Source organism: Solanum pennellii, chromosome 9, assembly GCF_001406875.1.
Source record: "Solanum pennellii chromosome 9, SPENNV200".
Classification (NCBI taxonomy): Eukaryota; Viridiplantae; Streptophyta; class Magnoliopsida; order Solanales; family Solanaceae; genus Solanum; species Solanum pennellii.
This window is the reverse complement of record NC_028645.1, coordinates 80595270-80618870: the sequence shown is the minus strand read 5'-3', so window position 1 is coordinate 80618870 and position 23601 is coordinate 80595270. Positions and strand designations below refer to the sequence as shown.

General features: G+C 30.8%; 4 protein-coding genes across 4 annotated transcripts in view; all 4 read left to right on the top strand.

Annotated features, from left to right (window-relative positions):
- Window positions 1-4584, top strand: part of LOC107029356 (phosphatidate cytidylyltransferase 1-like) — an 8331-nt gene extending 3747 nt beyond the window's left edge. The window contains exons 4-12 of the mRNA XM_015230750.2: window positions 832-983; window positions 1203-1344; window positions 1816-1972; window positions 2233-2280; window positions 2371-2457; window positions 3434-3562; window positions 3665-3721; window positions 4072-4155; window positions 4244-4584. Coding sequence (XP_015086236.1) covers window positions 832-983; window positions 1203-1344; window positions 1816-1972; window positions 2233-2280; window positions 2371-2457; window positions 3434-3562; window positions 3665-3721; window positions 4072-4155; window positions 4244-4333 — 946 coding nt within the window. The 3' untranslated portion in view covers window positions 4334-4584. The remainder of the gene's footprint in view (window positions 1-831; window positions 984-1202; window positions 1345-1815; window positions 1973-2232; window positions 2281-2370; window positions 2458-3433; window positions 3563-3664; window positions 3722-4071; window positions 4156-4243) is intronic.
- A 748-nt stretch (window positions 4585-5332) lies between these two features.
- LOC107029624 (PRA1 family protein D-like) lies at window positions 5333-6087 on the top strand. Its single transcript, XM_015231057.2, has one exon. The coding sequence runs from the start codon at window positions 5410-5412 to the stop codon at window positions 5914-5916; it is 507 nt and encodes a 168-aa protein (XP_015086543.1). The 5' UTR covers window positions 5333-5409; the 3' UTR covers window positions 5917-6087.
- A 5690-nt stretch (window positions 6088-11777) lies between these two features.
- LOC107030865 (E3 ubiquitin protein ligase DRIP2-like) lies at window positions 11778-16096 on the top strand. Its single transcript, XM_015232093.2, has 7 exons — window positions 11778-11891; window positions 13191-13290; window positions 13524-13941; window positions 14479-15053; window positions 15137-15187; window positions 15681-15753; window positions 15829-16096. The coding sequence occupies exons 1-7, from the start codon at window positions 11783-11785 to the stop codon at window positions 15994-15996; spliced, it is 1494 nt and encodes a 497-aa protein (XP_015087579.1). The 5' UTR covers window positions 11778-11782; the 3' UTR covers window positions 15997-16096.
- A 3527-nt stretch (window positions 16097-19623) lies between these two features.
- LOC107030463 (E3 ubiquitin protein ligase DRIP1-like) overlaps window positions 19624-23601 on the top strand; it is a 4815-nt gene continuing 837 nt past the window's right edge. Inside the window, exons 1-6 of the mRNA XM_015231737.1 lie at window positions 19624-19732; window positions 20585-20684; window positions 21975-22434; window positions 22580-22651; window positions 22896-23056; window positions 23152-23202. Of these exons, the coding sequence (XP_015087223.1) occupies window positions 19624-19732; window positions 20585-20684; window positions 21975-22434; window positions 22580-22651; window positions 22896-23056; window positions 23152-23202 (953 nt within the window). The remainder of the gene's footprint in view (window positions 19733-20584; window positions 20685-21974; window positions 22435-22579; window positions 22652-22895; window positions 23057-23151; window positions 23203-23601) is intronic.

Below are 23601 nucleotides of genomic sequence, written 5' to 3'. Positions count from 1 at the left end.
CCCCCCCGGAGGTAATCCCAGATATATCTTGGGAAGAGAATAAATGTTGTACTGTAGCTAGCTAGTTAGTGAATGTTTGCAACCTGATTTACCGAAAAAGAGAACTCTTTGAGAAGTTGATGTGAAGCCCAGCGAAGGCCGTGAAAGGTTCTGTTTCAACTTAATCTTCCTATGATTTAAACTAGTTGATAATAATGTCAAGAGTGATTGAAGTGAAACAAAAACACAATTTCAGAAGGGAGAAAGGGACTTATTTTTACCTAGAAGGGAATAAGAGTTGATTGAGAGGTGTATAGGCAAAGTTTATTAAATTTTTAGGATAAATTATAGACAAGGTTTGTTGGTGGATGGAAAGGGAAGAAAAAATTGTCAACTGATAATAGCTAAGACCGCATATGCTTCTGTGAGTTTGTCAGCTTGATGGCACCAGAGTGTTATGCAGTAAATGGAAGAAATAAGACCATCTATACAAGTGCTACTTACTCTATAGCTTCAATAAGTTTGGTAGATCCATTTGTATACTTGAAATTTAAGGAAAATGAGAAGTGTGGTTATCATCCCAAATTTTCCTGAATGCAGTTTTCTAGAATTGGATGTACAAAAGTTCATTGAGAAGGTACGCCTGACTGACTGATGGCCATCCTTCCAACAAAATCCAGCTATTCTAAAGTGGTTTCCTTTGTTGAGTGCCTTCATGAGTGATGTATATAATTATATATGTACAATGTAGTCTGAGAAGCTTGAGAACTTATTTTAGTAGATTGATACAATATCATATTGTTTACAGGTTCTTGTTTCTATTTTTTCTTATTCTGCTTTTGTGATCTCCAGGCACTTCTTCTTTACAGCACTGCTGTATGTGTATGGACGCATCCTAAGCCAGAGGCTTGTCAACACAGTTACTTCTGACAAATTTTTATACAAGCTTGTTAGCAAATTAATCAAGTATCACATGGTCACGTGTTATTTCTTGTATATTGCAGGTTTGTACTTTTAGCGTGCTCTTTGACTTAATGTTGTAAATCGACAATCACTTTTCCATTTTACAACACCCAAGACATATCAAATTACATATTGTTCAGTGTAGTGTTGTCCTCTTAAATTTTTTCTGCCTTATTTTTTCACTAGATGCATGATTTTGTGATACTGACTTCTGAATTACTACCTGTTTCTCTTTACTGTTATCACTCATTTGAAATCAGGTTTTATGTGGTTCATTCTGACTCTGAAGAAGAGGAGGTACAAGTATCAATTTGGCCAGTACGCTTGGACCCATATGATTCTGATTGTGGTGTTTACTCAGTCCTCTTTCACAGTAGCCAATATTTTCGAGGGAATTTTCTGGTAAGACAGCGTAAATCTTCTATTTCTTCCATTCTGAATAGATCTTCTATATCTTTTGTTGTTCACTTGTCGAGACTTCTGTTATTTTGATGCTGAAACTACTCTTTGGAGCCTCTCTGCCCTCGGCTTCTTCTAATTAATGTGTTCTCTTTTTGGCAAGTAATCATGGTGTGACCAACTTCAGGTTTTATTTTCTTTCTATAGCATGCATATAACTAGTCGCATGATACAGGGCTTCTTTAATGTTTATGGGAACTGACGCACAATACCATATCTTTTTTGTCCACTTTCACAAGTTTGTGTTCTATTATTTCTTCCGATTTTCCTTCGCTGAAGCTTGCCACAAAATTAGACAGGGATATGGAACTTCTTCCGCTTCTTATTTCCATCTTTTTGGGCTGTTGAACTGAAATAATGCAACAAAATTTGTCATGGATATAGAATTTCAAATAAAGGATTACTTTAATGCAGGTTCCTTCTTCCAGCATCACTCATTGTCATCAATGATATAGCTGCTTATATTTTTGGATTCTTCTTTGGAAAAACTCCTTTGATCAAGTTGTCTCCAAAGAAAACTTGGGAGGGATTTATTGGGGCATCAGTAACAACCATTATCTCTGCATTTCTGGTGAGTGGCTGTGTATTTTGGGAAGTAGTGGATCGGTTGGAATGTTTGAGGTAAGTGTTAACTGTTACATGTTAGTATGTACGTAGTCTCTCTTAACATAACATTTGGGTTGTATGTCTTGTCATCATTATCCATATACTCTCTCCCCTTCACTTGTATTTCCCACACCTACTAAAGGTTTGTCTCCAACCGTGATTTGAGAGGGGTGTTTTTTTTCTTTATATTCTGCTAATTACTTTTTGTCATGTGCTTATGTGCAGCTTGCCAACATATTTGGTCGTTTTGGATGGCTAACATGTCCTAGAAAGGTAATATTTTAGGGTAACGTCTCTCCCAATTGGCTTGCGGATTTTTCTCCTCGGTTTTGAAAAGCATAAATTCCATATTGGTTAATGCAGGATTTATCAACTGGGTGGCTTGATTGTGATCCTGGTCCACTGTTTAAACCAGATTATTTTACTGTACCAGAGTGGTTTCCTTCATGGGTAAGTGAATTTCCGTCAAACCTGGACTTTTAAAAGTTTTTCTCTTTTGCTTAGTCACTACTTGCTCTAGTGACTTTGTTGGAACCTTGTATCTTTTCAAGTGATGAGTTATCTCCTCCTTTCCCCTTCCAACTATTGTTGGTTATCAAGCTTTTCCTTCCTTCTTGGAGGAAGGAGTGTCGGTTTAGGCAAGGTTCTCATTCTCAAAGTCTGTTGAAGTTAGGTTTGATATAATAATTAACTATCTGTGTCCCATTTTCATCCTACTTTGATGGTTATATATTAGTATTGATGTTTTTTATTTAATGGAAAGTGGGTATAAATATGGTGAGTGCTTTACTTTCTGAAAACTGTAAGCCAATTTCGCTCATATCTCGACTGATCATTATTCATTAGGCAGTCTTCCAGTCTATATGGACATTTTACCATGATAGTTCTGCTCAGAAAGGTTGATCTAATGGTCTCGTGTTAAGTGTTGTAGTTGAGATGCACAACTGGGAATTGAGATCTCCATGTCGTTATCACTCCACACTCAGCCACCATGTCATCACTTTGGGAACCTGAAAAGTGTGTATCTCATAAGACGGATCTAATGAATTCTTTTTTGTTTTTGACAACCGTAGTGACTTCTTTGCAATTCATGCCCCAACACAAATACTCATATTAAATTTCAACCAGATATTGTCCAAACACAAAATTTCTTAAAATATCGAGTCTTGAAATAGAAGTGTTTTTTCTTGGAGATGTGTTGAACAATACGTGTTCATGAGATACAACTGCAAGTGGTTCTTTTTATTTGTCCTAACACTCAACATGATATTATCCAGTGATTCATCCTTCAAAAAAAATTCAAGTTATTTTCATCTTTTTTATGCTTGTGTTATTATTCAGCTTTCTGAAGCCTTTTCAAATCCTTATAATTCGAGCCGGCATTGACTTTATAAACTTCGGTCCTTAACTAATTCTACTACTGCAGTTCCCTTGGAGAGAGATCTCTGTTTTGCCCGTGCAATGGCATGCTGTGTGGCTTGGCTTGTTTGCATCAATCATAGCGCCTTTTGGAGGCTTTTTTGCTAGTGGATTTAAGAGGGCCTTCAAGATCAAGGTTCAATATTTATTCCGTCTTGTTTTTATAGGTTCCTTAAGTAGTTTTATCGTTAATACTATGTTGTATATATAAAGTTCTTTTTTCTCCTTTGTGCTATAGGATTTTGGTGATAGTATACCAGGACATGGCGGCATGACAGATAGAATGGATTGTCAGGTGAGCTAAATGAAATATGTCTCTCTATATGCACTTATTTATGGACTGCACCCCCGTGGCAGATATGAAATCTCGTTGTTTCCGAGTTTCTTTCACATCATGGCTTCATGAAATTGCATCTAAGTTAATTCAAGAACTTATTGTTGCGGTGTGTGTGGAGGTGTTGTGGGGTCCAAAAAGAGGAGTATCAAAGCCATAAGTATACTGATGTATTGATCGTACCTTATTATACGATCAGTATTTCCTCAGACTAATCAATTTCTCCTTCTACTCCGACCTGTTAGTAGTGCTTTCTACTTGTCATCTGAACTATCAGTTTGTGATATCTTCTTATATGTATGTTCATACAGATGGTGATGGCTGTTTTCGCATATATCTATCATCAGTCTTTTGTGGCACCGCAGAACTTGTCAGTTGAGATGATCTTAGATCAGGTACGCGCCTCAACTTACATTTTAGTCCAATAAATTCCTCGTTGAGGTATACCGTTATAGCTGATATCCTTACTCCATACGATGTTAGATTGTAATGAACCTGAACTTTGAGGAACAGCAACTTCTGTACTCGAAACTTGGGCAGATCATCCAGGACAAGATGTTTGGAGAATCTTGAGAACATCAGATAAGCAAAGCTGTATAATTATTGTGTGCTTTTAGATAAGCGTATCTTGTATATGTTTTTCTTTTTTCGGTTAAGCTCGTTGCTTTGGGCTTTTCGCGCATTGTACAGTGCTCTTGGTTATTATATTCTTTAGTAGTTCAGTGCATCCCCTACTGTATTGACCAAATTATAGTGCATGGTGCCCTATAATTTTGTAAATGATTTGATTCAAAAAAGTTGCATACCATTCACTACTTTTGCTTCTTTTAGTTTATGAAATTGGTTCATTTATTTATTCATCTCTCTTCTTTTTTATATATATAAAAGTAGACCTGCCAAAAATTCTGCACTAGTCATATATTAATTAGACTACATAACCATCAGGTGTGGTGTAGTGCTGAGACTGCTTCACCTTTAATTATTGTTTCAAATTTGAGTGAGCTCTAGGTATGAAGAAAATCATGTTGAGAGTGTCATTCTCGAATACGCCTTGTATTACGTGATTCGAATTTAATCGAAGCTTGATTGCAGGCACCGAATAACGAGTGGAAAATTCAATCTTTTATATATATATTTATCCAATTTTTAGCACTATTCATAATAAGGGAAAATGTCATTTGACTTCTCAACACTTTAATTCAACCAAACGTATGAGATTTTTCAAAATTTATATTTAATTCCGATGTTATGTTCTTGGACGGTCATAAAAGTCTCCTTATATAAAGATTTAAAAGAATCTCTTCCGTCTCTTTTTTTGCTTCTACATATAAAACTCCGAAACTAGCCAATCTAAAATAGAATAAAGTTTGTAATCCGACCATTAAAAGTTTTGAACCCTTGTTTAAAGCTGGATATCAAGTAATTATATTTTCAAACTTGGACATTAAGTCTAATAATGGACTATTTTGGACCTTTTCTCGAAAGTTTAGGGTCTAAATCAATATTTAGCAATATATTTGGGTTACAATTGAAGACAATAGAAAAACAAAACCAAGTTTACTTATAAACCCATTTACTTCAGTTATTCTTATTCCACATTTACCGAATCAGCTCCATTTCCGACCCGAAAAAAAGAAGTAAACTTTCCGATGTCTTCTCCTCCACCGGACGCCGGAACAGTCGCCGCCGTCACCGTCCGACCGTGGCCGTTATTCATAGATATAGCGGCCCTCAGCCTCCCAATCTCAGTATCCGATGCAACTTATCGGATCAATAAAAACCTCCGCTACTTCGCGGGTAATTACGCGCTAATCGTCCTCTCTATCCTATTAATCTCCTTAATTGTTCGGCCAATTTTACTTGTGTTGTTCCTAATCATCTTTGTCGGGTGGATTTACCTTTACTTCTCTCGTAATGAACCTTTGGAGCTGTTTGGTTTCGATGTGGATGATAAGTTGGTGTTAGGGTTTTTGACTTTGGTGACTCTTGTTGCGTTGCTGGTTGCTAAAATTTGGATGAACATCTTCGTTTCGATTGGCTTTGGAATTGTGATTATGTGTGTCCACGGTTCACTTAGGGCTCCGGAAGATCAGGAGGATTCGCCTTATGGTGCTTTGCTATCGGAGAGTCCGAGAGGAAATTATTCTATCGTTTGAATTTTCATGATTGATGTAGGTAAATTTTTTCCTCATTGGGATGTGGTTGAATTGTAGGAAAAACTTGAGTTGATTATTGTAACTAGTATTGTTCAATTGATGAAATTGGTTTGATGTTCTCAAAATGCAGAGATTTGAATATATGAAAATTGCGGATTTTATCTTCTTTGATGCAGTTGAATTCATTTGTTAGGAAATAAAGTGGTAATTTTTGTATTTTTTGCTAAGTGATTCTTATGGGCTAGAGATGACCTGTGTAACTTAGTTTAGATTGGAAATGATAGCTTCATTGCCATTAATGTTTGAGATGGTGAATACTAGACCAAGAGGAGAGTATACTAATGACTGAATCTCAAGGCATAGTTTTTTAAAATTTAGTATATGGTTGTAGTGAAAATTTGAGTTGGCTTGTGTAATTAGTATCATTAGACTGATGAAATTGCTGGTTGAAGCTTTCGCATGCAGAGAGTTGAATTGATGAAAAGATTGAGGCTTTTCATCTTTTCTTGATGTAGTTGAATTCTCTATTGGGAAATAAAATGGTAACGTTTCTCCTGTTCTGTATAATGATTGTTTGTGCTAGATTTAGGTTGCAGACCTAAAGTAAATAAATGATACGACTCATCCATAATTAGGTGAGGTAGTTCAAACAATTAAACTGATTGCTTTGCGCTAGATATAGGTTGCAGACCTAAGTAAATAAATGATACGACTCATCCATTTTTAGGTGAGGTAGTTCAAACAATTAAACATTCGGCGTCAAATGTTTCCATGTGCTTTAGTCCAAGAAAAAAATATGCATGCGTGTAAGGAGCTGTATTGCTGTCCAAATTGAATACGCAAGTAAAAGTGTCTTCTTTCTAATAGTTTAAGGAGATGACGTAGTTAACATAGTTTAACAAGATAAACTGTGAGAAGTTAGTTTGGATTGGAAGTAATAGTTGCATAGGCAGTGAAAAGTGAAAACTGCTTCTGTTGTTTTTCTGGTGCATGACGTAGTTAACATGGTTTAACAAGATAAAATGTGAGAAGTTAGTTTGGATTGGAAGTAATAGTTGCATAGGCAGTGAAAAGTGAAAACTGCTTCTGTTGTTTTTCTGGTGCATGACATGGATATGAATGGTTGTTTAGACGTAAAAGCTTGGTTGACTATCAATTTAGAGTTGGTTGATTTGGAGTTAGATGGAATTGTAGGTTTGTATCCAGTTCTAGGTAACTCTGATTGTCACGTTGGTTCTATAAGCTTGATCTGCTTGTACTTTTTTCTTGCCTATTATTGATAGTGGGTTATTTATAGGTGGATATTTGTTTCAACTGATAAATCCATAAACACTAATAGGAGGATATTGATTTCAATATGAAATAAAATAAAAACTCCGATTTTGTTTTCCAGTAGAAATAGAGGGTATATGTCTCAATGGTATGGTAGTTCGTAATTCTTCATTTTACATTTCACAAACTGTGATAAAAGAAATAGTATATCTAAACTATCTTGTGTTTAATGGGACTGCAAGAGTGGAAGATGAAGAAACTCCGGAATTCTAATTTTGCTTCTCTTGCTTAGAACTCAGTATATGTGTGTGTGATCCTGCTTTCTGTTGCCTGTTCTTTTAGTAGCTCTATTCTTATAGCTTCAACATGTGCATTGTTTTAAGTTTGGCTGAGAACCTCTAGACCTATAGCTTTTAGCATGAGTTGGAGTGGAAATCGGCATTTCATTTGCCTTCTAGGTTCAAGTTCTTTGTGACTTGCTGGAAGCACTTCTTGATTCGGAGTCTGAGGGAGGCTAAATTTGTTCATTGAGTTCCTTCAGACACATAATGCACCTTCAAAGAGGCTTCCCCTGGGTGTGTGTGTTAATTGAAAGTGCTCCTAGTCTTGCGTCATGCCTCATTGGCAAGCACAGACCCTGCAGTACACAAGGTCATTTAGTATCAATACATAATTAGCTTGTATTCCTAGAAAACCCCTATTCCTTCTACCTCAAATCAGAACATCTGGAGCCCAAATATCACTCTCTTCATCGAACCATCTTCACTTGCTTTGTTGAGTAGGGTAACTCTTTTACAAAAGTTGCTGCTATCGACTACATTTTGTTCTATTCATCATCTCTTGCATCCTCAATCTCGCGAAGTTGATTCTTTGTTGCCTGTTGAGAAATTCTCTTTATTTGTAGCTTGTTCTTGTGTTAAAATCTTCCCCAGGTTAAATGCACTGCTATTGTATCTGACTCTGCTCTCTAGTCTTTCTATATGAATGGTTCGTCTTGAACTGGTTCTTTCAGTTGCTTATTCTCGTCCTTTTTTTTTGTTCTTTCTACGGAATAGATGAACTACTATTTTGGAACCCATCAAGATGCAAAACCTCTCAACAGAAGTAAATCTGTCGTTTCCTGCTAGTAGAAATTGAAACATTTTGCTAAATTTGCATCATAACCTTATTAGAGGTACTTGAATGGTTGATTTGTTAATGTGGAGAATCTTTTCATTTATGAACAAAAGAACAGTAAAGGAGAATAAGAATCTTATTTCTCCTTTTTTGATAGTTGAAATCAGGGGCGGAGCTAGAGGGACAAAGAGTTTTATCCACCCCTGTTTATCCGAAAATTATGCTACATATACAAAGATTAAATTATTTTTCGAAGTAAATATATATAGTAGATGTTCAACTTCTTTTTTATGAAAGTTCTACCTGTCGAATGAAATCCATTTTCGTTCAGAATCATATTCGACCCTTTTGGTAGTAGTGAGGTTGTGCCACCCCTTCACCACCAAAATATAGCTTGTTTCATTGGTGGTGGCCGGGAAAGTGGCAAAATGAGATAACGTTTTGGGGGAAATATTAAAATGTCACGTACAAATAATATATCGATGTAATATTTAAATAGAGATTGTCATTGGTTGACAACAAACAATGACATATGATGCACCTCTCTTGTTAATTGACTCGATAGTATCATTGAAAAAGAAAACACAATGTCTTTAATAGTTAAATTCATGGTATAAATAATCTATTACGTGGTTACATGAAAATTCATAATTATCGAGTAACCCAATTCTCTTAACTTGTTCAAGGAATCATAACGTAAAAATGAAAAAAAAAATCTTAAAAGATATATCCTTTTTCACGTCTTGAAAAAAGTGTGTCTTTTTTATCAAATCTTTGTCTTTAATTATTAAGTATCTGAAAATAGAATGAGAAGTGCACGAGGATAGAATGAGATGTTACTGCTTTTTTTTAAATTAAAAAACTTGTAAATCAAAAATGGTGAAAATAAAAAGATATATGATATAAAGTGACATTTATATCAATTATTATATATCTATTTGTTACTAGTTCAAGGGGAATACAAATAGATGTATGCAATAAATTCTTTTATTGATTTATTTATTTCACATTTTTAGCAATGTAATCTGAGAAATGAATATCACAATCAAGTTTTGATTGATTATAAACAGTGCATATGCTCCACTTATTTTTATTATTTATCGTAAATTCAAGGGCGAAAATATTTATCAGGTAAATTTTTTATTTTCTCCTTAGAAGAGTGTCAATTTATTAAAATAGAGTAGCCTAATGAAATGTCATTACAAATAGCTTGAATAAAATTAGACCATCCATTTTAACTCTCCTAGTTGTGAGATCTCTCTTTTTATCTAATTTCAAAAATTTAAAATATTTAGGTAATTATTCAATTAAATAATAAATAATTGCTCACTAAATAAATTTTAAAAATGAAAATGTGTAACTCTCCCCAAAAAAAGAAGCAACATCCGTTTAAATTTAATACGTTTCATGATGAATCTATGATTAAAGCTGGCAATAAAAAAGGTACACTAGCCAAAAAAATATTATTTTTAAAAGTTTTTCCCATATGTTCTTATTTATTATATTAGTTTAAAAAATAAGTCACAATAATAATAATTATTATTATTTATTGTCCAATTTTTTCATTTTTTAAATTTTGAATGTGTTTTTTACTGTCACAACTAGTGAAAAAATAATAATAAAGAATATGAAAAAATTTTAATGTAATTTTTAATTTCACAATGTAAAAATGTGGACAATAAAGAATAAAATTGATATTTATTGTCACAATTAGTGGAGTAATTAATATTTCCAAAAAAGTTACCTTAAATTTTTTTAATAATAACGAATACAAACGATTAGTCCAACTTGTTTATATAAAGATTACAATAAATTAAAAAATAATTATTCCAAATTTTTCATATTCATTATTATTATTTTTTTAATTTATCGTCCAATTTTTTTCCACATGTCTTATTTATCACATTAGCTTAATAAATATAACTTCTACTTTCTTCCTTAAATTTAGAATTACACTTTCTATGTTTTCCATATGAAAATTTTGTGTAAATATATAAAAAAAAACTTTAGGCTATTCATATTAACAATTACATACATTAATTGATATGCTCATATTTTAAAGTAATAATTATAAAAAATTTAAAATATAAATAAGAGAAACTACATGAACTCTAAATTTATATAGTTAAATAAATTTATAAAAGTAAATAGTCTTATATAAAGAAAAATATTAGCAAAATAACAAAAATAATTTAAAATACCTAAAAATAAGAGAGAAACGTATACAAAATTGGCTCATAAAGAAATATGTCTCCATATAGTTCCAAGGAAAAATTATAATTTTATTTTTATTTTTCTTGAAACTAATTTAATTTTATTGTTTCTTTCTTTTATTGTTATTTTTTATTTGATTTTTTCATATATACATTTTAGTATTGCAATTTCTTAAGTTTTTTTATATCAACTAATAAAAAAAAAAGTAGCGTGATTTGAATAACTAGTTAACAATAAACATTAAAATAGTTTATATCATGAACCAATCAAGAATTGACAAGACAACTATTTTATTATTTCATAAGTGTTACGATTAATTAACTTGCTTGCAAAAAAAATTTATATGTATGATGCATTTTTCCTTTTTCCTTCAAAAAAAAAAAAGTTTTTTTTCTAATAAAAAAAGGGTAATATCTCATTCTATTCTCGTGCACTTTGACTATATTTTCAGTTACTTAATGATTATATATCGCTAGCACAAAACTCACTCCACGTGACTTACATTGCTTATTTCATTTTTTTTATCAGATAATTTTATACACTCATGATTCGCTTATCACAATTTAAAAGTCGCTATTTTAAAAATATTTATCAACTTTAAATCATAACTCTGTCTCAATATAGAACTATCTGACACACAAGTTGATCAATAAAAAAACAAAATATACTCGACGATAAAAATTGAGCCGTAAGTAAATTGGCCTAGGCATAATCCAACAAAAAGAATAGGATAAAACAAACAAGAAAAGCACATAGTATATGGTTCTTCACTAAAACTTTGAAAGGGTGAAGTTTTGTTGTATCATTCATGGTATTAAAAACCATGGAAGAAATAGTTGAGCTTTTTTTTTTTAATTATTATTATTATTATTAATAATTATTATTATTAACATAAAACCAATTTTATCCTTGTCATTATTTTTTGTAATTCAGAAAAAACCTTTTCACACCTATATATTAACAATCCAAAAAACTCAAACTTCTTAAAAATTTTGTTACTTCTTCCCAAAAAGGCAAAACCTGCCGCTTGCCCTTTTTTCCTTTATATATCCTTCTTTCTTTCTTTGTTTTTCTTTTCTATATCAAGAAAATAAGGTACTTAGATTATTTTTTTGATTTTTTTACTCTTTGTATGATTTTTTTTTTTTTTGATATAAGGTTTATATGCAAAAATTGGAATGTATATGTTTATAATTAAGGAAAAAATATATTTGATTTTAGTTTCCTTTTCATTAAAATTTTCTTTTGCAGTGTTTGAAGGAAGATGGATGATTTTCATAAACGTCTAGCTAGTTTGAAGAGTGTTCTGACATGTGGAATTTGTAAAAAATTATGCAAAGATGTCACGATTATTGAAGAATGTTGTCATAGATGTAAGAAAATTTTAATTTTCATTATTTGGGTTCATTTTCTTTGTTATGTTATTTTTATTGTTTTTATTGAAGCAGAGTTATCGAGATAATTTCCTTTATCTCCGCGGTCGGTAGACTTACACCATACTTTGTGAGAGTAATGGTGTGTGTTGTTGTTGTCGTTATTTATGATTTCATGATCTTGATATTCAGATTTTCTTTGTGATGTTAATTTTGTTGTTTTTTATTATTCTTATTAAAGCGAGTTATCGACAAATCTTGTTAAATCCTACTTTGTTAGAGTAATGGTGTTTGGTATTGTTGATGTTGTAATTTTTTGGATTTTTAATTTATACTTTTAATTTTAATGATTTTGATAAATTATTTGTTCTCGTCATTTCAAGATCTTGAATTATTTTTTTTCGTTCTATCCAATGTGTTTTTATTAAAAAGATAAATTTAAAGTAATTTTTTTTAGGATTCAATATTATTTGAGTGATGTTCATGAATTATTTGTAGTTCTTATTTTATAATCTTGAATCTTTTATTTTCTTAGTTACACCCTTTTTGATATCTTTTATTCTCATATTAACGGAGTTATCAAAATAATTTTTCTATCTTTGCATATCATTAAACACTACTTTGTGAGACTATCGCGTATGTAGTTGTGGTTTTTTGTTTTTTTAAAAAAAGTTATGTGATTTATATATATTATGGGTTCTTGTCATTTGAGGATCTTAACTTTTTTTATTTTTACTTCTTTTTTTCGTTCTTTTCAATGTTTTTTTTAAGAAAAAATTTGATTGAAATGTAGTTTTTGGGGGTTCATTTTCTATCTGAGTAATATTGATAAATTATCTGTATTTTCATTTCATGATCTTGAAATTTTTAAATACTTTTAATATTTATTTTCATTGTTTTTGTTTTAATTTAAAATTTGAATTTATGTCTTTTGGATATTTCTTTATTTATATTAGAGATTTGATAAATCATTTATTCTTGTAAATAAATGATCTTGATTTTTTTAAAATATTTTTTATAATCGTTCTTTCCAAGGATTTCCAATAGTATTTGTGTCATTTTCAAGATTTATGTGATCTAGGTCTTTTATACATTAACTTAGCACATATCATGTTTCTTGATTTATACAATTTATTTTTTAAATTTCTTGTATGATCAATTTGTTGCAATATAGTTCAACATTTTTTTTGTTTCTTGTCACTCTTTATTATTAATTCATTACATGTCAATTTTTTTTTTTAATTTTTATGAGGTTTTCTATGAATTTTGATTAATTTATCTTAAATATTTTTTTAATAGTTTGCAAAAAATGTATTACAAATAAGATATCAGAAGAGAAATGGAATACTTGTCCAGAATGCAACATGGATTTAGGCGTTGCCCCTTTGCATAAACTCAGGTATATATATTCACAGCTTTAAATATTTTGAATTATTAATTATAGTAATGTATATCTTTTTTCTCATAGCTTCAAATAAGTAAGTTTTATTGAAAAAACATGAAAATCGTATTACATAAAAGTGGAACGGAGAGAATTATTTACTTCTTTATACCCAAATTCTTATCCAAATTGTGGGTGTGTGGGTGTGAAATACAAGTATTGATATAACCTTATAATCCTTAATTTTACAGGCCTGATCACCAACTGCAAGTGATAAGAGACATATTCTCTAGTAAAAGAAGAGAATTAATTGAGCTTGGATTGATAGAAAAATTTAAAAAAGACGAACCCAAAAAATTAGCTCGTGAAGATATTGATCTTAATTATAGTGTGGAAATGTTCATTGATCCATCGCCTCCTCCTGCTCCTGCTACAAGCTCAAGGAGAAAGGAGAAATTGATTTCTTCCATAGGAAATAGTACACAGCTTGTGGATGATCAAGTTTCAAATCAGAACAACGTTACGAGTAGTAATACTGGAAGGGGGAGGGGAAGGGGAAGGGGAAGAGGAAGAGGAAGAGGAAGAAGAAGAGAAAGTCCACAAAATAATGTTAATGATGTTGATACAAGTTTAATCATTCCTCTTCTTTCGAGCAAAGATACTCAACAGGTATGAATTAGTCATATGCTAAGTTGTTACTTTTTATAACATTGCACTTGAGTGTGATTGTTCTAAAATTTGAAGAATCTGACACACATTCATTGACATTTTTTAAACAGTCTAAATATCATAGGTCGATCATATGTTAGTATTAGGTAATTAATTACTTCTTGTCTAATCAATAAAGAGTTTGAACCAATAGTTAAAGTTCAAGGTGAAAGTAATTGACTTGGTTGGAATTCGAGCCAAATCTAGGTTGGATTCTATGTGTTCAAATGATACAATACTTTTTATTCAAATTATGTACATATGTGGATCATACTCATTCTCAACATAGGTATATATAAGTTCTAAACATTTTGTTGACCGCTGGACCAAGATCGATGAGGCAGATCTATCCTCATCTAAACGGAGTCAATTGACAACTCCTAACAAAATATTACACTATGTATATACTATATGTTTAATTCTTTGACTTATTTATTTAATTTTTTTCTAAATACTTTGAATTTTCTTAGTGAATGAAAATGTGATCATTTGTTGAAGGTTGAGAGTATTGCTTATGCAACTGAGTCCTCAAAGAAAAACAAAAGTATTAAACCATTGGATGAAATGAATGATTTGTGGGAACCATTGAACAACTTGGTAACAAAAAGTGAAGAGCCAGTTCCAAAGTTCATCAGTAATACTCCAATAATCAATCTTGAAGATTATGAAAATGAGGACGACAATGATGATGATGAAGAAGAAGACGATGAGTATGTGCCTTCCCCAAAAGTTAAGGAACAGAAAGTTAGACAACAAAATGTTGTTAAAAAACTAGATGTTGTTCAAGCTACAGAAGCACCAACAAGTAGCAATAATAATAATAATGATAAAGGAAAAGGGAAAAAGGGGAGACGTGGTAGAAAGAAAAAAGAAACAAATAATTCTCCTCTCCCTCCTCCTCCTGTTAGCGGTGGTGGTGGTGGTAATGGTGATGGTGGTGGTGGAACAAATCTTAACGTGGCACAAGTTCAAGTTGCTATTGAGACAGAAGGAGGTACAATCAGTGGAATTACAAGAGTAGTTAATGAAAGAGTACATCCCATTTGGTTCACTTTGGTTGCATGTGATAAACAGTGAGTTTAATTCTATGACTTTCAATTTTATGTATTTTTCTTCTCGATATTTTGATTTATTTGACTAAATATGGTTGTACCAGGACATGTCCTCTACCCTTGCCACAAATTTCTTCCCGCTACATAAAGATCAAGTAAGTCTTTAATTACATTTAAATATCTACAAAAATATTATATCCTGTCTATAGCTATTCTTGAAAAACTAGATGGAGAATAACACTGAACATATCTTACAACTATAAAAGAAATGTTGCTCATTCATTTTTTTACTAAAACTGTAATAGCCATTTGGAATGCATAAATCAGTTTGGTACAAGCATTTTTTTTTTTTTTTTGGATTCTCTCTCAAAGGAAGGGATGCCTTAACGTTATTGGTAAAGTTGTTGCAATTTGATTAGGATATGACAATTTCGAGCTATAGAAATAACTCCTTATAGAAATGCCGAATAAAATTGCATATAATGAACCCTAATGGTCTAGCTGGACCTCGTATAGTGAGAACTTAATGGAAGTGTAACCCCCACCCCCCTTAATTTTGTATTTTCGTTCATACTGTATACATCTTTTTACTTTCAAAAATACATGTTAACTTCAATGAATATGTTATACTCTTTTCTGGTTAATTAGAGATGTGAACAAGCCGTCTTCCTACATAAAGAAGTACCTTGCACACAAATTGAGTCTCCAGAGTGAAGACGAGGTAATTAACTACTTATCATCTACCTTTTGCTTGACACGTGATTATTTATTTAAATAGTAATAATTTATCTCGTAGGTGGAGATTCACATGTTAGGAATGCAAATTCAACCTACTTTTCCTCTCAAAAATCTAGCAGAATTGTGGTTACGTGTAGCACCTAACTCTGGAAAACATTTAGCAAAAGTTGGAGCTTCTGCCCAAGAATTCGTCATGGTTTTGAACTATTGTCATTCACACCCATAATTGAATTTGTGTATTAAAAATGTACAATATTTAAGTTTCTCCTTTTTTCTTAAATATTCAAAATTGCAAGGAGAAAACTTCTTGTTGCATGTTGTTAATTACCTTTCATTTGTATGTTTTTTGTAAACTCGATTAGAAGCTTTTGATTTACTTATTTTGCACCTTAGCTATGAGTTGTTTATCAAGAATTGTATGTTTGTGTTTTTTTTTAATATATAATTAAATCTAAATTTAGTATACAAAATGTTGATAAATTGATCTCTTTACTTGTAGCTAGTAGAAATTGAAACATTCTGGATGGTTCATTTGTACATGATTGTTCATTTGAGATATCTTTTTACTCAAACAAAAGAAAGTAAAGGAGAATAGGAATATTATTTCTCCTTTTGTGGTTTTTGCAAACATTATGCTTAATATACAAATGTTGTACACATGTTATTCTAGTGTGTGTGGATCTACCTCTTTCTGCAATAGTGGTCTATCCAGTCAATCCCACCCGCAAACTATCCGCAAACTAGCAAGATACATCTAGTTCTCCCTTTGGTTGCCTATCTCAGTAGAAATTTTTTTTTTTCAAAATCTTTATAAAATAATCTATATGGACCTTAGGAATAGTCCTTATAGCCTCACCGTAATCCACGTCGTTTTGTTAGCATTTAGGGATCACTCAACATGAATTATGCATTGAACATTTAACCTTATGGAAACCTCTATAGGGAGTAGGGAGAAATGTACGTCAAAATGTCACCCCTTTTGCACATACATTGGACATTTAAGAGACATTTTAGATGAATTATGCATTTTCTCAATTTTTTGTGTATGTTAGTCTATCAATAATTCGTGACATAGCTTATGAACTTTCCTTTTACAAAACTTTTACAGAACCCTCCATAGGGAGTTGGGGGGAGTAAGTAAGTGAAGCCCTTCTATTTTCCACACATAATCTGGGCCTTTAGGAGCATTTTTACAAAAATTATGAGACTTTTTTAATTTTTCGTGTGTGTTAACTCATGAATATTTTGGTGAAATGACTTCTAGATGGTTTTTTATAAAACTTTTATGGAACCCTCCGCAGGGATTTGGGAGATTAGTACGTGAAGTCTCACTCTTTTTTCACATATTTTGTCCATTTAGGAGTCACTTTACAGTAATTAGGCAATTTGCTCAAATTATTGTATGTGTTAACCCATGAATATTTTGGTGAACTGGCTTCTGGATAATTATTTTACAAATCCTTTATGAAACTTTTCATAGGGATTTGGGGGAGAAATACGTGAAGCCTCACCACTTTTTTAATATATTTTGGGCATTTTGAAGCTATTTTATTGGAACTAAGCAATTTCCTTAGTTTTTCATGTGTTAGCCCGTAAAAATGTAATGACATAGCCCGCTAGTGATTTGTCCCCTTTTGTCCTAGACGTGTACGAGTGTAAAATGTGTCACCAGTTGATAAGGTATACATACTTATATATCCAACAACTCTCATGTGTTTTTACGATGTGAGACTTTTTATCTTTAGATTGGGTGTCACATATACCCCATTTTTGGACTCAGCCTTCTCGCTGTGGTTCGCCCCACCACATGAGATTGTTCTAGACTCAGCACTAAGGTTTTCCTTAGCTTACCAAAATTTTCTTAAACTTAGTTAAACTCTAGCCCACATCAACAAGGCTGACACCAGAGTAATTTTAATACCTTGTAACAACGCTACTCGCTAGTGACATTGAACTAGGAATTCTTCTGGTCAAGTGAGGATTCCTGACAACTAGTGATTCAAGTCGTAATTGTTATAGACATTCCACCTAAGCTAACGAGAACTATTGTTTGTCTCAGAACTAGCATTTAATTGTTATATTACAAGCTTATAATTGTTAATTGTTTAAACTATTCTAATGAAGTATTTTAAAGGATATTTTATAAATTGTACCTTTAGAATATTAAAGCACATGTTCTATGCCTAAATCCCCGTCTTAAATGAAGTTATAATATAACCATATAAAAGAGGTAAAAAAAATATGTGTATAATTTGCATAATCACATGTTGTTAATTATGAGATAATTACATTATTTTCCTACTCTTTTTTTAAATTACAAAAATTATGAGTTGTGGATACACCACTGGACTTTTACATACATAAATGAGGGATGTATCAGAGAGGGGACAGGACATCCAGATACATCACTGGACTTTCAGATACATCAATAGACATTCGAATACATAGGTGAGAGGTGTATCAGAGAGGGGAAGTATGTTTACGAGAGGGGTTTTGAAATTTTTTAAAATGGCAAGAAATTTTAGAATTATAATAAATAAAATGTGTATCTAGATCATTTTTCGAAAAAACATTAGACATCACATTATCATTATTCTAGACCCGGTCCATCCAAACCCTCTTTTTTAAAAAATTATCTCTTAGAAAATATATATATCGTATACATTAAGCATATATTTATTTGGTACTACTTCATCAGCATTTGGTACAATAAATTCAACTTTGTAATAATCAAATTCCCCAATTAAAAAAAAAAACAATCCAATAATTCCATTTTTTTTCTAAATTAGAACTATTTGGATGATCTACACTTGTCACTATTACAACGAATTCAATCATGTATGATTGTACACATACTTTTAAAATTTTCAATCAAACTCACTTTCACTATAAATACGCTTGTATGAAATTCTCTAATTAAAGAATCAATTCACTAAATTTCATTATGATACGTTTAAAATTGATGTGAATCATTACAAAATCTTTTCAACTGATAATGAATGTGACAATAAGAACCAACAATTTTCACTTGATAGACAATTATCATCAAAATGTGAGAATAAGAACGAACAATTATATATATTCATTCAATGGTGTAATTTAAGTTGTATATTTACTTTTGGTATATTTTTTAATTTTCATTATTTAAGCCAATTATGATGGACAAGACAAAAATATAGTATCCAAATGGGAAATTGTGATTGGTTGACATATGTAAAAAAAAATATTTATATTTTTATTTCACTTGTTATTAAAGTAATTTAAAAAATAACCACTTATGACTCGCTTATCACAATTTTAAGATCACTACAAAAATCTATAAACTTTAAATTATAGATCTGTCTCGATTTAGGATTATTCAATATATGTGTTGAGAAAAATTAGCATATATTCAATAAAAAAAATTAAATCGTAGACAAGTTGATCTTAACACAGCCCAACAAAAAAAATAGGGTAAAATTTTCTTATATCATTCATGATATTAAAAACTATGGAATTATAAATAGTTGAGTTTCAATATTATTATCATTTATATTAAACCAATTTTGTCCATATATTATTATTACTTTTTGCAAGTCAAAAGAGACCTCTTCACACATATTAATTATTCAAATAATAATCCAAAAAAATAATCAATTATCATTAAATTTTCATTTCTTTTTTTCTTTGTTCCTTTATATATACACTGAATCAAGAAAACAAAGGTAATTTTTTGTGTTATTTTTTCTCTTTGTAAGATTTTTCTAGTATATGGTTTACATGAAAATAATGGAATTTATATGTTTATAATTAAGGAAAAATAATATTTGACTTAATTTTTTTTTTATTTTTTTTTTACAGTGCATGAAGGAAGATGGATGATCTCAGTAAACGGCAAGCTCGGATGAAGAGTGTTTTGACATGTGGAATTTGCAAAAAGCTATGCAAAGATGTCTCAATTGTTGAAGAATGTTGTCATAGATGTAAGAAAATTCTAATCTTTTTTAATTAATCTAATCTTTTTGTGGGTTTTTTTTTTAATTAGAGTAATGTTGATTTATTATGTGTTCTTGTGATTTCATGATTTTGAAGTTTAAACTTTCTTTGTTACATTTTTTTAATGTTTTTATTGCTCATTAGGCAGATTTATCAAAACAATCTTTCAATCTTTGTCATTTGCGCTCGATATCATCAAACCTACTGTTAGGCGAAGTTATCGAAACAATCTTTCAATCTTTATCATCTGCGATCGATATCATCAAACCTACTGTGTGACTATTGATTTAGGTGGTTGTTGTAATTTTCTGGGTTTCCTTTAAAAACAAAGTCGGTGATTTTAATAAATAATTTATTTTTATCATTCCACAATCTTGAATTTTTGATTATTTTTTCGTTCATTCCAATATTTTTTAAAATTTTTTTTACTTAGGTGCATTTTTTTGGAGGGGAGGGGGGGTGGGGGGTCATTTTTTATATTTGATTGATGTTTAATAAATCATCTGAACATATGATTTCATGATCTTAAATTTTTAAATTTTTTAGTTCTTTCCATTTATTTATTTATAAATAATATAAATTTTGTTTTGTTTTTTTTAATTTACTGATTTTAATAAATCATCTGTCCTTGTGAATTGAGTTGAATTTATCATGTTTCTTAATTAAACAGCTTAGTTATTTATTAATTTTCTTGTATGATCAGTTTGTTGCATTTGACCCTAGTCATTAACACTACTTTATTTTTATATATTATGTGAGATTTTATTATTAAAAGAGTTGAGCTTTGCAATATGGTTCAATATTTATTCTTTTTTCTTTTTTATAATTTTGTATTACAGTTTGCAAGAATTGCATAATGGAAAAGGTAAAAGAAGAGAAATTGAAAGTTTGTCCACAATGCCATACAGATTTAGGTGCTGCACCCTTGCAGAAAATTAGGTATAGTCTCCAATTTCGATCTTTTATATAACTTTTAAATATATTAAATTATTAATTATTGTGATTTATATATAAAAAAAATTACTCATAATATCTAACTTTCACATAATGTGGAATCGAGAGAGTCATATAGTCCCTTCGTTCTATTTTATGTGAAAGTGTTATTATTTAGATAGCTAAACAATTTTTTTTCTTGGAGTATAGTTTTCACAATTTTTTGAATAGTTATTTATGTTGACTTACAATAATTATTTCCAAATATGTTTGAGTATTTGTACCCGAATCAATAGTAAAATCAAGTATTTTGACGGTCATATTTTGACTATAGGCTTAAATTGTAAAACAAAAATTCACTTCTGATGCAACCCTAGATTATTCTTCTTTATGTCTATATGGTGATAATAGTTTTCTTTATGTTTGTGCTGATGAAAAATAATAACGTATTTGATAAAACAAATTTAGGCCATTGTCCTAGACACCACTATTGATTTTGGTTTTTTTTTTCCATATGGTTCATCTCCATCCTATTATATGCTAAAGTGTTACTATTTGAGGAGTCAATTTGTTTTTTTGAAAAAAAAAAGTATTTTGATTTATTAGTGATTTAGAGTACTTTTTGTGTATACATTTAATATTTAAGAAATTGAAGAATTTATACCCAAATTCTTAGTCAAAGAAAAACTTTTGATCCTCATACTTCGTATTCTGTCACATAATTTGAGAAAAATAAAGTACATATTACAAGTTAAAATTTTCAAATACAAAAATAAAATTTTGACTCTAGGTTATGTCAAACAAGTAGGCAGCACTAGAATTCTGTTTCTTATATATAATGCTTAATTTTTAGGCTTGATCATCAAGTGCAAGGGATCAAGACATAGTGTCATGTTATATGAATGCATCATTTACACTCTCTATCCTATTATATGTTTAAGTGTTACTTAAGGAGTCAAACAATTTTTTAAGAAAATATTTTGATTCATTAGCTATGTTGATATGGAGTAATTTTCGTGTATACATTTTTATTTAAAAAATTGAAGATTGCATATTCAAATTCTTAGTCAAAATGAAATGTTTTATTCCTCGTACTTCATACTCTTTCACATAATTTAAGACTAAGAGAGTACATATTATGATTAACTTTTTGAATACAAGTACATGATTTTGACTCTAGGTTATGTCGAACAAGTAGGCAGAACTATAATTTCGTTCCTAGTACATATATGTGTGTGAGTGTGTGCGCGTGAAATATAAGTATTAATATAATATTATATAATGCTTAATTTTCAGGCCTGATCACCAAGTACAAGGGATCAGAGATATGGTTTCAAATAAAAGAAGAGAACTAATTAAGTGTGGACTAATCGAAAAGTCCAAAAAAGGCGAACTCAAAAAGTTAGCTCCTGAGGAGAGTGATCTTAATGAAATTCCTGTCATGCTCATGGATATTCTACCATCGCCTCCTCCTCCTGCTCCTCTTGTTGTTGGTACAAGTTTAAGGAGAAAAGAAAAACCAATCTCTTCCACTAAAAATGCTACACCACTTCTACATGATGATCAACTTCTGAATCAACAAAACATCTCGAATAATAGTACGGGAAGGGAAAGAGGTAGAGGTAGAGGAAGAAGAGTATGTTCTCAACATGATGCTAATGTTGATCCTTTTCAAGATCCATCTATATTTAACGATGTGGTTGATCTTAACAAGGGAAATACACATCCAGGAAGCTTAACTCAACATAACCAACAGGTAAAATTCAAATCTACTTTATGTTTTAGTCACAATCCTAACTCATTTGGGATTGAGGGGGCGATATTAGTAGTTGTTTTATAGATTTATTTTAACTATTTTTTTTTGAGAAAAACTTAAATGCAATTCTAATTGATATTATTAGATAAAGGGAGATCAACCAAGAAGTTCAAGTGTTCATCTTCTTTCGGTTAAAGCTACTCAACTTAAACAAGAGGTACTTCATTAATTGAATCCACTTTATGTTTTAAGTAGTCATGTGATAAGTTGTATATATTTTTCAATTTTAGTGTTGTCCTATTCTCCAGAAGTACACTACTTTTAGCTTAATGGATTAATCTTTTTGCTTATGTTATATACTAAATATTGAAATTTTTTGGCTTGTTCGCGTATCATTCTAAATACTTTGAATATCCTTAGTGAATGAAAAGTGTACTAACTCTTGTAATGACTTGTTGAAGGTAGAGAGTAGTGTTTATGCTGATGATTCATCAAAGAGTGATAGCATCTCCAACAAAGATATAAGTATTGAACCATTTAATAGGATGAATGATTTATCCAAGGCAAGAGCAGTAAATGAAGATCATCATATTTGGTTCACTTTGATAGCATGTGATAAGCAGTAAGTTTAATTCTATGATTTTTAATTTTATGTATTATTTTCTCTATATTATTTTGATTTATGTAACAGTGTTTGACTAGATATGATTGTTTTAGGGAAGGTCCTTCACCGTTACCACAGATTTCTACCCGCTACATAAAGATAAAGTAAGTCTTTAATTATATTTGAACATATATCTATAAAAAATATCATGTCGTGCCTATATATATTCTTGAAGTTCTAGATATATATGAAATGTTGCTCATTCATTTTTTATTAAACTATAGTAGCCATTGTGGCATACATGAATCAATTTGGTAGAGGTAATTTATATTTTTTTTTTCTTTTTGTATGAACTGTATCTCAAAAGAAAGAAAAGCTAGCAATGACATAACTAGTAAAGTCGTTGCAATGTGACTAGGATATCATAAGTTTGAACTGTGAAAAAATAGTTTTTTACAGAAATGCAGAATAAAACTTTGTATAATGAACCTTAATGGTTTGACTCTTTCCTGGACTTTGTATAGCGAGAGCTCATTGGAAGTGTCCCCCCCCCCCCCCCCCCC